Consider the following 17678-nt stretch of genomic DNA (forward strand, 5'->3'; position numbering starts at 1 on the left):
TGGGGAAAACTGCTCCATTGGTATTCAATAAAAAAACAGCATGACATGGTGAATTTATCTCTTTTTCCTGACATTGGCAATGACAGTGCAATGCCCATTGTATACAACTGGTGTGAGGTCGGCTTGCAAATCCCTACAGATATGTGGTTACTTCCCTACTTTCCCTCTCTTTTGCTTGGGCAACTGCCACATTGATGCACTGGAGCCACTCTTCTGCATTCTTCTCATCCTTGGCCTTGAAAACATAGCTTTTATTGTCTGTGAAGATTTCGAAAGCCCGAGGGAGAGAGCGGTCCCTGCGTTTCTTGGCCACAACTTTCACACTCTGTACTTTGCTGAGTTCTATTGGTGAGTCATCAGGATCATCTTTCTGAAATGCATGGGAAGGAAAGAACATGAGCTAGCTTTCAACAGCATGGAAAGATCTCTGGCTCCCGGAGAATTTTCTAAGAGGATCAGAATCCTTTCACTTCGTGTGGCTTAAGACCTTTGTTATTTTGGGTGCTAAAGCCTCAAAGAGTCATTAGAGCAAATGAAGGAGTGAGCAACTGGCTTTTTGTTGTACTATCTAGGGTTGAAACAAAATAGCCAATTTATAGAAAATTATTATACAGTGGGATTGGGAAAAATGCTTGATTCATATTTCTTTGACTTTATGTCATTTTCTACTGACATTAACACTGTATTAATAGAGCAAAATGCAGCAGTACAATTTGGCGTAATATTAACTCAGAATCTGAGATAATTTTACAGGCTTGACATTTAATTTTCTTTTGTGTTACCTCTGAGAAAGAGGTATTAATTGAACAAACAGGGTTCCAATGTTTAAGTCGATGAAACTGTTTTTGAAACTCTCTTGAGCTTTGGAAGCATGATTTGTCCACAAACATTAAGGGAAGGAATATTTAATGATGTTACATTTTCTTTGCATTAAAGCAGATGCTTAAGGATCTCTCTAACACCAGAGTCATCATGATAGGCTAGCATGAATATTTTTAAGGAGTCAGATACTTCTTTAAAGCAATTTCAGGTCTTTAATATTCCTGAGCCCATTCTGTCCACTGGAGAATGTACCTGTGTTTGAGAATCTTGCCTACCCTCCTTTCCCATCTCCCTTTCACAATCACCCTTCTCTCACTTCGCAGTGGAAAGGCATCCTTTTCACTCGTCCTAAACTTTCTATGGTGTATTGTCCACCTTGGAAAAATCTCAGGAGCATCAAACAAAAAGAGTAATTCAAAATACTGATGTCAGCAGAAGAGAGAGTCCAGAAATAAACCCACCTATGGTTAATTAATCTTGAACAAAGGAGGCAAGAATATACAATGGGAAAAAGACAGTCTCTTCAGAAAGTGGTGTTGGGAAAGTTGGACAGCTGCATGTAAGTCAATGAAGTTAGAACACGCCCTCATACCACACACAAAAATAAACTCAAAATTGAGTAAAGACTTAAACATAAGACATGACACCATAGACCTCTTAGAAGAGACCATAGGCAAAACATTCTCTGACATAAATAGTACCAATGTTTTCTTAGGTCAGTCTCCCAAGGCAATAGAAGTAAAAACAAAGTAAACAAATGAAACCTAATCAAACTTACAAGTTTTTGCACAGAAAAATAAACCATAAACAAAACGAAAAGACAAACTGCAGAATGGGATAAAATATTTGCAAATGATGCAGCTGACAAGGGCTTAATTTCCAAAATATGCATACAGCTCATACAACTCAACAACAAAAAACAAACAACCCAATGGAAAAATGGGCGGAAGACCTAAATAGACATTTCTCCAAAGAAAAAATACAGATGGCCAATAGGCACATGGAAAGATGCTCAACATCGCTAATTATTAGAGAAATGCAAATCAAAACTGTAATAAGGTACCACCTCACACCAGTCGGAATGGCCATCATTAAAAAGTTTACAAATAACAAAATGCTGGAGAGGGTGTGGAGAAAAGGGAACCCTCCTACACTGTTGGTGGGAATGTAAGTTGGTGCAGCCACTGTGGAAACAGTACGGATGTTCCTCAGAAAACTAAAAATAGAATTACCATATGATTCAGCAATCCCACTCCTGGGCATATATCTGGACAAAACTGTAATTCATAAAGATACATGCAACTCTATGTTCATAGCAGCACTATTCACAATAGCCAAGACATGGAAACAACCTAAATGTCCATCAACAGATGAATGGATAAGGAAGATGTGGTACATATATACAATGGACTATTACTCAGCCACAACTACCAAGCTCACGCACCACAACTACTGAAGCCCGCGTGCTTAGAGCCCATGCTCTGCAACAAGAGAAGCCACTGCAATGAGAAGCCCACACACTGCAACGAAGAGTAGCCCCCGCTCACCGCAACTAGAGAAAGACTGTGCACAGCAACGAAGACCCAGTGCAGCCAAAAAAAAAAGTGAAAAATAAGACACTATAGTCTTTTAGTTCTTACTTTAAAATGCACATTTTCCTCATTTACAAGAAAATCCCTTTATGATGTGGCTGAAGCTTCAGCTGGACTGCTGACCACTGCATGGTTACTGTCTCCCTGGGGATGAGAGGGATTTTGCTGTGGTCTTCATGCTATATTATATTATTTCCTAATATTTGAGCCAAATGTTCTGTCATATTTCTGGAATGTCAAACCATTATTTCCTGATAAAGATGTCAAATAAGTTAGCCAATTATACAATAGCTTATTCTCTAAACTTTATTAAAAAGCTCCGAATCAAGAAGTATAAAGGTCATTATTTGAGTTCAGGGAAAACATTCTTATGCACTAACTCTACTTTGTTAATGCATAAGAGGGATCTGAAAAATCACTACATCTTAACTTCTATTCTGATTTCTTTAATAAAGACAGGAAATTCAAATGGTCATTTTAAACACTTTAAAAATGCTTCAGTGTGAACTTATGCTAAAAAAATGTTTCCTTAAACCGCCAATAACTTTTCGAATTGAACACACCATTATACTTCCCATTTAAAAAGACCTTCAGCCCATCTGTATATTTTATAAAACACACAGATGAAGAAAGTAACATGAGTTCAAAATAGATGTCACCAAAATGTTCTTTTTCATTCAAAAAGTTAATGTGAAGTCTTATTAACTAAAAGAGCGTTGATCAGAATTTGTCATAATCCAGATACACCATACTTGATTCCTGTTGAGTAGTAAGTTCAAATAAATTTTGTAACGAGCACTCCAAAGATATAGTGCATGTGCTCTTAGTGAAATGTAATTTTTAAGTAATTTAACACTCTCATTAATTAATTCAGACACAGTTTGGTTTGCCTCTGACCCTGTATTTTAAGTGTACATGGGAAGCTGGACAGTGTACCCATTTAAGAACATGCTTTGGTGTCACATTGCCTGAGCCTAACTCCAGTTTTACCCTTTCTCACCTTACTGGCTCTAACCTTGGACAAGCCTATCAGTCTCCTTGTGCCTCAGTTTCTCCATCTATAAAATGGCAATAACAATAGTGCTGTCCTCAAAGGATTGTTCCGAAGATAGATAGAGGCAATCCAGTGTGGCATGTGATAAGCTCTGATAAGTTATTATTATAATATCTCAAAATGGTCAAGAAGTAGGTCAAAATTTCATGCTCCCTGATCTGTAATGAGTAGAGTTTAATGATAAATAAAACTGATTTGAAAAGAAAGGGATAACTTTGCATTGTTGATTGCAATAGAATATTATTTCACAAGTTTCCCACTGAAAATTCAGAATATGAATATTTACTGAGCATCCTACTTCAGATTGAAAAGTATATTAAATGAATATTTATTAATTCTTTCAGAATTCTATTCTATTCATTAACTGAATATTAAATGAAAGAAAGATAGTAATATTTTTCCCTAATCAGAATTGAATTTGGTTGACTACAAAAAGTACTTAAAATAAATCAGCCTTTTTTTCTTCCTCCCTGCCTACTGTCTCCTTCGTCAGGTCCCCACCTCCAAATATAACCTTCAATCCTAAAAGAAGTCAGAGTCAATGTCATAAGCCACACATTTATTTAGGTGATCCACAAGGAAACAGAAGGTACGGTATTCAAGTCGAGATCCCCGGGTACACCTTCTGTGGTTCGTCTTCTAAAACTTAAGTTAACCAAAAAACCCTCCCGTAATAAACTGAAGAGGTACAGTGAACCAACTAACATAGGAATGAACAGAGTAGACAGTCAAAGGGGCATATATAATAAAATGACACTGTAAAATGGAGAAGGAAAACATTATTGGCCTTTTAACTCAAGACAAAATGCCTAGCTGGCAGAGATCAAGACCTTAAAAATGCAAGTGTAAAAGATGGTAGGGGTACTTACAGACTTTCCTTTTTGAAACAGAAGTTGATTTCCAGCCAGTGTAAAATAGCGGGTTTTCCACCTTTTGATGAACTTCCATCTGACTTGCTTCTCTTTAAGTTTTCCTTCTATGAGAGGCTGGCCATCTTGATTTACAACTGTTGAAGGTAACAGAACGATCAAGCCATTTATTTTCCATTATTTATTTGGCAAGTGATCAAAAGTCAGAATTGTACAGTGAACCAGACCCAGTAAGTACATTTGGATAGTGGGCTAACAAATTATTAATTTGGTTAACCTTCCCCCTTTGTCCCTAAAAGAATGCACAATTTAGATATGATAATGGAAAAGTGTTGAAAGCCCTCATTGAGATTTGCAAAAGGAACATAGTTCACGAAAAGAGCATTTGGTTAGCAGTTTTTTTTGTTTGTTTGTTTGTTTTTTTGGTATGCGGGCCTCTCACTGTTGTGGCCCCTCCCGCTGCAGAGCACAGGCTCCGGACGCGCAGGCCCAGCGGCCATGGTTCACGGGCCCAGCAGCTCCACAGCACGTGGGATCCTCCCGGACCGGGGCACGAACCTGTGTGCCCTGTAATGGCAGGCGGACTCTCAACCACTGCGCCACCAAGGAAGCCCTGGTTAGCAGTTTTGTAAGGTTCATCCAGACATTCAGCTTTCTGTGCTTCCTAACTCCTTTGTTTCATGGTATTCTGTTCACGTGAACTGCTTAGAAATATAACTTTATAAATAATCATAAACCAAGTATACTTAGCTATTTGGCAGCAAAAGTCAATGTAGTGCTCCAAAAGATGTGTTTTTCTGAATCCTTAACAGATGCAAAGGCAAACTTACCTAACTCTTTTGAACATGATTTTTCCACTCTGGTACACACACACTCTGTCTCCACTGTCCATATTTGAATCTTCACCTAGTTAAAAACTGATCGTTTCATGTTTCAACTCAAACGTTGCTTCCTCTGGGAGACCTTTCCCAAACCCAGACTCGAGTGACTTTGTCTTCTACACGTTCTCAAAGCAACTGGCGTGTTTCTTTTCTATCAGGTATCATCATTTGTAGATGATTATTGGTATTTACCTTATTAACGTCTTTCTTTCCCATTCAACTGAAAGCTCCATGAGGGCAGGGTCTTTGCTTTGTTCACTATTGTTACATCAGGCATCTAACCTAGTATGGAGTCTATAAATTTTTGTCGAATGAGTGAATGAATGGATTCATTTTACACTGAAGTAGAGTGTGTATGATTACACATAACCATAGAATTAGAAGTCCGGTTACAATGTCAGAAGTTTAAATGTTGAACTGAAGAATTCCATTTGTTTTACCAACTACATAAGATTCACTCTTCAAATTTCAAAATCATGTGAAAGTATCTGATTTCTGGGGAGTATGACAATATTTATTTATATACATTAATGTTCAATTTTCATAGCACCTTGAAAGTGATGAAATTTGTTCACCACTATGAAATTTGGACAGTACCTCTTTAACCATAAGAACACAACCTATCCTTCCCATCTACCATTTCTCTTATCTAACGTAGGTAAAAAAATTACCTCAGACAGGGGATTTGTCTACCTTAACAGCACTGTTGGGTTAAGAATAATGCAATGTATAGTTTTTATAAACAAAGTTCTATTAAAGTTAATCTAGCTTTTTTCCCTTCTTGTCTGATGACTAGTCAATTGGATGTTCCATTGTCAATCCCAAATTAAGGCTAATAACTGAAACAACATATGAAATATATTGTTAGATAGTGATAGGGTTATGATGAAGATAGAATAGAGAGTGAGTGACTTGGGGGTTGGTGCACATGCATTTAAGTGGTCAGGAAAGAGCTTGCATATTTGAGGTGGCATTTAATCTGAGGCTTCAGTGATGAGAAGTGTCCCCCATTTTCTGCGATGCTCCACGGTGGCTAGTACTAGGTATAGCATAGAGGGTATGGAAAGCAGTCACTCAAGAATCATTGACAATCAATGTCAAGAAAATTATCTCAGTGTTCTGCTTTGCTTTACTAGGAATCATCTGATTTAGAGCTTTCTTAAAGCTAGTATGCTCTTTGCAAATTTAAATTTTCCATAAACACAGTGCTTGCTTCCTTTGTGCAGCAGGTAAAGCACTTAGGACACCATGTCTTCCCCACGTGCTACTGGTCCTAGAGGGCAGGGACAGCCTGCTTGCCATGTGCTCACAGTGTCGTCCTGGGCTAGGGGTTCCATGAATGTCTGCTAACACGTGCTGTTGAGTCATGAAGAGTACAGCAGCCTGTCTGGGAGGAGGAAGGGAAGGTCCAACGGAGTTCCAAGAGGAGAAAACAAACCAACAAGCAACTAAGTAACAACAAGGAAAAACCCAAGCCAAAAATAGGATTAATTTTTTTCTAAAACACCCATTTCCTATGCTTTCAAATTAGAAAAAAATGCTGATTTAATTGTAATGTTGAAGGATTTTTGAATAACAATTCAGAAGAGTTAGATTCGAGTCCTCTTAACCACTGATTTCTGCTCAGCAAAGAGGAAATAATAATCACTCCCACCTGCTTTACAAGGATGTTGAGAGATCAAAAATCAAAATAAAGAGATTTATGTGAGGACACTAGGTAAGTAGCAAAGAACTACTACCCCTGCCTCCCTCTTTTATTAAAGAACGTACTTCACCTTTTGTAACCACATTGCTGTCTTGCCATTTTTAATGGTAAGATGATTTAATATAATGCAATGTCATTTTTTTTTCTTTATAAATTTATTTATTTTTGGCTGTGTTGGGTCTTCGTTTCTGTGCAAGGGCTTTCTCTAGTTGTGGCAAGCGGGGGCCACTCTTCATCGCGGTGCGCGGGCCTCTCACTGTCGCGGCCTCTCTTGTTGCAGAGCACAGGCTCCAGATGCGCAGGCTCAGTAGTTGTGGCTCACGGGCCTAGTTGCTCCGCGGCATGTGGGATCTTCCCAGACCAGGTCTCGAACCCGTGTCCCCTGCATTGGCAGGCAGATTCTCAACCACTGCGCCACCAGGGAAGCCCCTGCAATGTCATTTAATAACAGAATATTTTTCCAGTCTTTCTCCCATATTTACTCAAAGAAACATTTGAAATAGTCATGATATCTGAGCTGATTTGAAATCACTATTGGTTTAGGTAATATTTAAGCATGTGTGTCCTTCTAGATCTGACATAGGGAATTAGCTACAAGAACTTCTCCTCAACACAGATCCAAATCTCAAGGCAGGTCCAAATGGTTCACTTTAAGTGTATGTGACAGAAGTCGCACTTGGCAAAATAGTTAAGGGAATTGTTTGAGACATGGAGTGGCTGGGATATCATACCCACATACCCACATGCCCACAATGACTGTGAGAGACTCCAGAGAAAATGATAGGCTTACTGGAGAACAAAAGGATGAAATGCTGCTAAGTGAAGACTTTTCACTGTAGCCCAGTGAAAGTGGATCCCAGGGGAAAAGTCCATGGAAAGGATTTTAGGAAGGAAATGTTAGCAGCACTTTAAACTAGCTGCATGTTAGGGCCTTAATTTAGGCATCAGAGTCGGCTTCAGATAATATGTAAAAGTCAGGCTATCTGTAGCTGTAGGATTAATTTAAAAATAGTTTCAAAAGGCAAAAAAAAGACTTAAATTTTTTTCCAGTGGCTATCCCAGGTCCTAAAAAAATTTTTTTTTATAATTATGTCTGGCTTATGCGTGACTGGCCATGTGTCCTTTTAATAGGCCTATTGCCCATAGCATGTCCTGGTAAGCAATAATTCTCATATGATATTGCAGTTTCTTCATGGTCAAAACAGGGAACTAATTCTTTCTAAAGATGATCATATTCCACTTGAAAAATAACATGTGGAATGAGCCTATGAGGGAATGATTGTGTGTCAAAAACTATCTTGTTTGCACATAATGCATAAAGGATATTTAAATATTTTCTCTCTTGCCAATTAACACATAATTTCATTCAAAGCACCACAATTTGGCTAAGACATTCTTTACCAACCAGGATCTGTTCCTTTTTTAAATTATCAGTTGGCTGAAAAAACTATGGAATATTAAACTGAATTCTCTAGTGCAATTGGAACCCAAACTATTACCGTGTTTATCAACTTAAAAGTCTTTTAGAATGCTAATACAAATGGTCATATATTAATTGTATTCCTTTTGTGCACCAAGAGTTGAAAATATTTATGTTGATAAAAGATGAAATTTGAAGGTGTTAGTCTTACTCAACACAAAGTTGGTGAATAAGAGTGAAATAATATCAGACCGGATACCTTAAAGCAAGAAAGAATATTCCTCTGTTGATCTACCAACGATATCCAGTCATCTCACACATAATTTTGAGCACAGATAAGCTGTAAGGCACTGTGTTTGGATCTGAGGGGGTCATAAAGCCCAGCTCAGAGAGAGCTTGAGTTTATCATCTTGTGGGGAGATAAAGTATTTTACGAATTTGACAACTCAGTGTAGAGTTTGGCAAGTGCCCCTGCAGAAGTAAAAGCCAAGCATTACAGAACTCAAAGAAAGGAAATTCTTCCAGCTGGGAGAGGGTGACATGGGGGCTGGGCCCCCGCTGAAGAAGGGAGAGAGGAACTTCTAGGAGGAGTACAGAGAAGACCTGAGGTAACAAGTGGGACATGTGAGGGAAAGTGCATGAAAAGAAAAAAACTTAAAGAAGCTGGAAGAATCAATGAACTCAGAAGCAAGTTCACTTCTTTTGCAAGTAAAGCAGTCACTTTGGTCAAAGTCATGAGCTGAAGGTGGGGGATCGGCAGGCGACTCAAGACTTTTTGGTGTAAGATCCAGGAAAGAGATTGGGTATCAAATAGTCATGGGGAGGCCATATTGGACTTCATTTGAAAGTTCTTCTGAAATCCCATTAGAAAGGACCCTGCTTTTCTTAAGGACCAAGGAGGGGCCTAGAGCCTGCGAAGGTCCAGCTAGCACAGACATGAAGCCTCACAGACCCCAGATGGGATCTGCTATGGATCAGGCATGGCTGCAGCAGGAAACGGGGGCACCTCAAGCTGGGCAACTGAGGGCAGTTGATAAAGGGACTACTTACACAGATGTGGGCAAGGTGTAGGAAAAGCACCTTAGTACTCTGGGGCCAGGAGCCAGGAAGAGGCATAACACCCCTCTCTGGCTGAAGAGGAAAGCAAAGAGAACAGTTAGGACCCAGAAGGAGACCTGTATGCAAGAGCGCTGGCTGACAGGAGTTGTGGCTGTGGATTGAGGACACAGTCAACCTGCGGTGACCAAGCAGGGAGGGAGTCGGGAATAAATAAGCAGACCTCACTCTGCTCCCTCCCTCTGATCTCCTGCCAGAATGTAACTGAAAGCCAGAAGTAAGGAGAATGGAACACCCTGGGAGGCACCTATTCTAAACTGGGTGTAGGAAGCAGAAAAGCTTCTTGGAGAAAATGTGTCTGAGCTGAATTCTGAAGGACAAGTAGCAGTGATGAAGGTGAAGTGAAGAAGGATATTCTGGAAAAAAACCCCAAAACATATGCAAAGGGCTGAGGCCGACAGAGTGGGCATGAAATGCATTCTAGGAACTGTCACTCATTCTTTGTGATGGAACCTGGTGGGGCTTGGCAAACAAGAGATGTGATGTGAGATTCAAGAAGAGACTCATCCTGAAGATCCCTGGACATCGTGCAAAGTGGAAGCTAATACTTTGTAACATAACATCATAAAAAATAATAATTTCTGTAGTCATATAACCCCTTTATCTCAAGAGCACAAGAGCTCAATAATTCAAGGTCTCCACCTTGTTTTAAGATCTGTTGCAATTGTGGATATGTTTTTAGCCAATTATAATTTAGTTAAACATAGTGTGTTGAACGCCATGTTTACTCCTTACTATAATAAATCATACAGGGCTGTACCAAAGACTTTCTCTGGCCTAGGCCTAGGGCTGATGAGGTAAGGGCAGTGACTTTGGAGTCAGACCTCAGCTGAAGCCCAGAATCTGTTACTTTAACAGCTGACTTGTCTTGTACAAGTTGTTTAACTTCACTGAGCTTCAATTTCCTCTTCTCCAAAGATGTCATGCTTAACAACAGGGCCACTGTGAATGGCTGTGCACTGCACAAAAACACTCAGCCAAGGGGTAAGTAGGGGCTGAAATTCAGCCCGAATTTTGCTGTTTAAGTCTACACCCCCAAGTGGACATCATCCACCATAAATAAAGGCACAAAAATGCTGTAAAGGTTAACAGTAGCCTTGCTTAACTAAGTCCTGGTACATAATAAGGGGTCAACAAATAGTAGCTACTATCATCATGATCATGACCATGATCATGACCATAAAATCATCAACATCTCTTACTGTGATGATGAACAGGTGGTTTTTATAAATACCATATCCTAATGACTTTAGGATAAAACCCATCTCCCTCCCTCCAATTAAGGATGTAATGAAACCTATACTATATTAAAGTGTTAGGAACAGTGAGAGAATTCAGAGTAAGACAGGAAACCCTTTTAAAGTTCAAGGACTGCAGGCTTTGAAGTTGAGGTGTCACAAGCAATTCAAAGAGTCCCAAAGGGAGGTGAACTCTTCTGTTGTTGAGTAACAGATCCACTTGTTCACAAAGACTGCCATATTCAAGCTAATCCAATAGTGGATTGGGCTGCACTGGGAGCCTTTTCCACATCATTGGTGGTCGCTCCCTTTTATTCCAGAGTTCCTGCTTATTCTTATGACAGTAGGTGGTGACATGTCCCCCACTGTTAACTACTATTCACATTGTACCGACCTCTATCCATACCCAGAAGTTCCTTGTATGTATGCTTTCTGGCTTATGCAACTTTTGTCTTGAAAATATTGCATTGTACAAGAATAATTAAGACGGTTGTGAATTTAATTTGTGATGTTCGAATTCTTAGATCTTTTTTCTTGATTGTTAAAGACAAATACCTTCAAAAGAAGGCATATTCTGGAAGAAAAAACGTCAATCTCAAATATTTAGTTTTAAAAGAAGAACTGAGAAAAAGTATGTCTTTTAAAAACTTTTCCCTTGAAATGACTGCTTCTGGGAATTACAACTCCTGTACAGTCTGTGGGGAATTATTTTTTATGTATTGAGAGTCTCAACTTTACTTCAATTCCCTTCTATGGTTTTACTGATTTTCTTGTATGTGTGCCAGTTCTAATAAAGCCAACTCTAATTACAGAGGATATGCTTAAAGAGGGATAGAATCATTAAATGAGGAGGTCATAGGAGCCACATTTGGTAGGCTGAGCATCTGTGGTTTCTGAAATCACTGAGGATTGTAATAAATGGCATGTTTCGTATGAATATCCAGGCAGTGTTTTAGAAGCCCATATTTCCTTACAGTAGTAAATAAACGAGGCGGTATCATCCAGCATCCATTTTGTAACATTCTACAAGATGCGTGGGGCCCAAAAAAGGACAAACTCATTTTGACAGCAGCCCTTTGAGGGCACTTTCACATGTGCCGAATGGCTTCCTTTCTCAGTAATTTCATACCCATCAAAATGTAGTCCGCTTTCTAGGCTTCTCTATTAATCACTGAAATATTGTTCTAAAAAAAGCCTCAGAACTACTCTTTTATAAGCTTGTAGAGCAGTGTTTCCCAAACTGTGTTCTGAGGGCCACCTACATCAGAATTACCTGCTGGCTTCTTAAAATGCATGCTACAAGGAACCACCCCAAACCTACTGAAGCAAAATTTTGGGGTAGGGTGAGGGACCCTGCGTTTTTAACAGGATCCCCAGGTTATTCTAACATAGCTCAGGAACTTCTAGGAAATGATAGTAGCCTCATGGTAGATGACAGTAGTAGGTCGTACAATATCTAAAATAGTAAAACTGCAAAACCAATAGTGGGAAGAAAATTGTTATGACCTTTCCATAAAATTAAAGAATAGGATAGCAGTATAAGATCACATGCATGTCCTTGGCTTAAGTTAATAGAGTTATAGAAGAAAATGTTCAGAATCAATGTTTGTGGAATTTGGCTTACTTATGGTTTCATCAGTGAAAGAAAAATTCTAAGGCCACTTGCCAAGAAGGTAACCTGCTCAGTAAGTTCTGAGCAGTAAGTATGGTCACCTTTGTGCCCTTATGGGAACCTATCAAAGAAGACTGGCCCAGACTTGCCCAGTAACGACTGACAGGGACCAATGGGAAAAGATCAGGGGTGGTAGAAATGAATGGAGAGAATTGCTCAACCTTATTCTTGAACTTTGAATAAAAAAGGGTTCAAAAAAAAAGGGTTCTATACACACTTCCCATGTTGGTCCCATGCTGTCATCTCATTAATATGATGTCATGGATAGGTACTGCTGGCAACGCCTGACCATAGGATTTTAGACAGTTTAAAATGCTGAGTGCTTTCCGGCATGGTCTTGACATTGTACAGCTTTCTTTGTATGGAAAAAAATAGATCTGACACACTTGTACCAGCTCTGTGATAAGGAGGGTCACCTTGTTTGGGCTGTACAAGTTGCACACGTTAGCCATTGTCCCACCTGCATGCACGTACATTCTTGGTGTTTAAGAGCATTCTAAGGTGTGTCTACACTGCTTTTGTGGAATTACTTAACACAATTTCCATCTGGTGTGGTTCAACACTTGGCCTCAAACCTTTTGGCAATAAACAGAAGTTTTACAATGTCTGCATTGGAAGCTTCATCTGTATCATATACACCATAACACTGTGTGTATTTGACATACATACACACACACACAATAACTACTCTGTTAAATAAAATGATCTCTCACAGTACTTTTGAGAAGAGCTTATTTAAGAAAATACTGTTTATACAAAGAATACGTTTGGCACAAAAGATACACTGCAAATGTCATCATATGAATACCTTGTTTCTCTTACAATGAATTATTGTGAATTCATTCATTAGTTTTTTGTCACCACTTGCCTAAGAAAAATTTTACTAAAAATTTTTTGAGAAAATACAAAATTGGTCATTCATTTATTTGGCAGATATTTATTGAGTACCTACTGTGTGCTAGGGGCTGAGGATAGATGGATGAGGGGGACTCCCTCCATAGAACTTGTTTACTGCAGGAAGTAGACATTAATCAGATAATCACATGCAAAAGCCAACCAAATGAAAGAATAACAACAACAAAAAACAAGATGACAGGTATATCAAGTATTATAGGGAGAGGCTCCGAAGTACTTTGAGGACCTTAGCATAAATCAGGAGGTTATAGAAAGGCAATGAATCTGAGTTGTAATGGGAAAGCTAAGATCTACATTAACTAGGTGATGAGGGGAGAAAGGGCACTCCTAGCAGAAGAACAGCAGATACAAAAGCATAGTGGCAGGAAGAAGTGAGGTGAGTATAAGAAACTGAAAGGAGTTCCTTCTGGGCAGAGCAGAGAGGAGCAGATGGCACTGGGGACAAGATGAGGCTGGAAAGGCTGGGAGAGAACGTTGCATGTGAAGCTCTCAGGCACATGATACGGAGTTTGGTCTTTAAGCTAAGAGCTGTGGGAAGCCATGGTAAGGTTTTATGCAGAGAGTGGTCCCATCAGATTTGTGCCTCGAAGAGGTCATTCTGGCTGCAATGTGGGAAGGAGGTTGGAAGGTCCAAGTAGCACAGTCAGGAGGCTATTGCCATTATTTTAGGTTAGAGGTGATGGTAGTTTGCTTTAGGGCAATGGAGAGAGGTGAACAGAGTTGAGCACAGTTGAGAAGGTAAATCCACAATACTGGGTGATAGATTAGATAGGGGTAGGAGAGAGGGCAGTGGGTCTCTGGCTGATGCATCAGAATGAGTGATGTTGTATTTACTGAAATGGGGAATGCTGGAAGAAAATCCAGTGTTGTTTGTTTTTTTTTTTGCGGGGGGAGGGGACAAGGGCAGGACCCTTATGAGTTTTAATTTAAATGAACTGAGTTTGAGATGCCTTTGAAGTACCAAGCAGGCGATGGGAGAAGTCAATCAGAGGAGGGGCCTGGACTGCAGATACACATTTGGGAGTTTTGTCATAGAAGAGGTTACTGAAGCCGCAGAAGCAGTGGAGATTGACAGAGGAGAGAGTTACAGTGAGGGGAAGAGAGGTGCTCTGACAATGAATAGGTGGATAGAGGAAGGTGGGCCTGGAAAGGAGGCTGAGAAGGAGTGTCTAGAGTAGGAGGGAGACCCAAGGAGTGCTGTCTCAGAAGGCAAAGGGAGAAATGTTTGAGGAAGGAGGAATTGGCCAACAGAATTGAATGCTGCTTAAGGTAAGTGACACAAGGACTGAACATACCCCGTGCCTGGGACCTGTGTGGCCTTAAATGACCACAGAGATAATGGGCTTAGAGGCCAGATTAGAGAGGGTTGAAGCAGGAGGAGAAGGACGCAAGGAAATTCAGAGTGAGCAGTGACGGGACTCTTTTGGCTTTCAAGAGGAGGTGAGAGAGAGGCAGTAGGGAAAGGGAAAGGAGACGTTAAGCCAGTTGAAAGTGTTTAAAAGCCCATGGGAGTTAAAGTTGGAGGGAGACATTGAATAAAAAAGAGAGAAAGGGTAATCTACGCTGTGGAGTTTCTGAGAAGGTGGAAGGGCTAAGATCCAAGGCAAAATATGAGGTATTTGATGACTTCATTCTCAGTGGCCGCTAAACGCACTTATATGTCTTTTACATAGGGGAGCTTGTGGCTGAAAAATAAATTTCATTCCTAATGTATTTGTATAGGTAGATAAAAAATTAAGTTACTCTGAAAGGTGATGACTAGAGCTCTTTTAAGAGATATTAAGTTCGTTATTTTAGAAAACTACATAAAAATTCTTATGTCACTTCAAATCTGTAAAGTGATAGAGACTGATTTATTCACTCTAGTCTGCCTTTCTAAAGCATGCTTCTCCTCCTCCACGGGGTGTGACTCGGCTTATTCTCTGAGTGGAAGAGGACACATTTCAATGCCTGATGATTTGTTTGTGGGTAACCACAGAGTGATTCACGCTTTGCTGCAAGTAAACTTTCAGCCTACCAAGATAAGATTGTTGTTGACCCAATATGGAAAGGCAGAAGGATTAGGATAGTGACGCTGGTTGAAAAATGGAAATTAACCCCTGCAGGGTATTAGGCTACTGATCTTAGCTTATTTCTCATAGAGGCTCACAGGTTATTAGCAAGCTTACTATGAACTCTGTGTGTATTGAAACCGTTTAGTAAAATATTAAAATTGGGTAACCATATAGTGTTGAAACTTTGTACATAGCAACATTTTCTTCTTATAAAAGCTTACTTTGCAAAAGCTGCTATTTCAAGGTTTCAGTTTAGTAAGTTATTTTTTTAATTTTGAGAAAGAATTAGATTTTAAAGTTGCATTTCAAAACAAATCTTATTTCTTCTATCATCATCCTATCACTTTACATGATCCATGAATTACTCCGTCATCCATCTATATGCCAAATACTTGTTAAATGCTACCATGTGCCAGGTACTGGGTAGGGCATACAAAGAAAAATAATGGATGGTTTTTCCACCTCTAGTTTACTGTCTAGTGGGAGAGATTGATGGCAATGTGCTGTGTACACTACAGAAGGTGTGGGCAGAGAACGGAAAGGACAGAGAGGAGAGAGTTTATTCTGTTGGGGTGGTGTGTCCATGTATGCCAGTGTGTATGCACGTCTGTGTGTGTGTGTGTCTGTGTTTGTATGTGTGTTTGAGAGAGACAGAGAGAGAATGTGAGTGTGGGAAGGCTTAACAGAGAGGCATAGAACAGGGAGATGGGAAGAGGGGAAAGGGAAAAAGATTTCAGGATAAGGATAATAACTTATCTGAGTTGATGAGCATGTATTTATTTTGTCATTAACTAATTCAAAGTATCTTTGAACAACAGTCTGGGGTTCAGTCTTATGAACCGAGACATTAACAGTATATACATGTGAAAATGTGATGTTATCCTGCCCAACCACTGTCCTGTTTTTGGCACTCCAACCACATTTAACATGGAAGACAACATGCTCACACACTGTGGTAGGAGGGAAGGCATCATAAGACAAACCCAGTCACTGCATAAATCCAAAGTGGGTTTTCTTTTGTCACCCTTAAAGTTCTGTGAAAGTTGGCACTAAAATTAAATGGAAAAGTTTCATACTAATGGACCCACAGGCTATTTATGTCTTATGAGTTCGGTCCTCAGAGGTCATTTAGCCCATTTTCTTTTTTTTTTTTTTCGCTGTGCGGCATGCAGGATCCCAGTTCCCTGACCAGTGATCAAACCTGTGCCCCCTGCAGTGGAAGCACGGAGACTTAACCACTGAACCACCAGGGAAGTCCCTAGCCCATTTTCATGTTGGTGTCTGGAGTGGAAAGCCATCTAGCTCACGCTGAAGGTGTCCAGCAAAGGAGAGCCACACTGCTGTTACCAGTTTCTAGTGTCTGAAGAATATCTCCTGACAGAGGTCTTTCTTATCCTGATAGCATTTTGAAACCATCTCTATTTGCCCATGTGATATAATGGACAGCATGTTCTTATAGCACAAATGTTTGAAATCAAATTCTAAAGAGGAATCAAGATAGATGGTTGAAGTCTGTCTGAAAAAATGTTTTTCATTCTCTTTTATAACCTAAGGAGACCTCCTACAGACAATCACATTCAATATCTAAATATCCAGTGACTAAGAGAGTGATCACACTGGCGAGTGCTCAGATCTACAGAGGGAGACACAAGTGCCAAAACCAAGACATCGCTGAGTTGTTTTCTGTAGGGTGTAAGAACAAAGGCATCCCATGTGTCTCAAGAAACAAGAGTGAAAGTCACGATTTAGTTCCTCTTCTTCCTTTAAAAAAAACAATGTGACTGAATAGACAGCCAGATGTGTTCCAGGATGGTCCAGCTGATTAATTCTTACTGTTAACATGCACTAGTAGTTCCAGGACACAAGGATGACTGATAAAGGGATGTGTTTGGTTTTCCAGAAATAGATTCTGTTCTGTTTGATCTATTTGCTCAACCTCTATTCTCTCATTCATGTGGGGTAATGGGATTGGCAATAAACACCAACAAGCAAGTCTCTGAGGATTCTTGAGTTACTTCAGTGACTTTCTAACCTTCTACTCTGTACTTTTATAAAATGATTATCAGAAACTGAATCAGCAGTTGGAGGGATTGGAAATAGCTTCTACGTAACCATTTCCTACATGTAATCATTTCCCACACATTATCATACCAAACCCCCTGCTCATCTTTGAGTAGATTAAGTCATCAGAGAGGTATCAGTAGATCACTCCTTGGTCTTTCCAATGCAATATAACATTATGAAATAACTGTTCTTGTAATTTTCAATACTCCATGTGCTTAACTTGGATTTGCCCTAGAGATTGAAATTTCAGGTTCAGGAATTAACCTGGATTAAAAT

The 17678-nt window shown here is 39.7% G+C and overlaps 1 protein-coding gene across 3 annotated transcripts in view; it reads right to left on the reverse strand.

Annotated features, from left to right (window-relative positions):
• Positions 1–48: 48 nt before the first annotated feature.
• VEPH1 (ventricular zone expressed PH domain containing 1) overlaps positions 49–17678 on the reverse strand; it is a gene marked incomplete at its 5' end in the record, with an annotated part of 209297 nt that continues 191667 nt past the window's right edge. For all 3 annotated transcript variants that reach the window (XM_082655111.1, XM_082655110.1, XM_082655109.1), the window contains 2 exons: positions 49–370; positions 4338–4474. In XM_082655111.1, coding sequence (XP_082511237.1) covers positions 134–370; positions 4338–4474 — 374 coding nt within the window. In that variant the 3' untranslated portion in view covers positions 49–133. The remainder of the gene's footprint in view (positions 371–4337; positions 4475–17678) is intronic.

This window comes from Grampus griseus, assembly GCF_964374135.1.
Source record: "Grampus griseus genome assembly, chromosome: 5".
Lineage (NCBI taxonomy): Eukaryota > Metazoa > Chordata > Mammalia > Artiodactyla > Delphinidae > Grampus > Grampus griseus.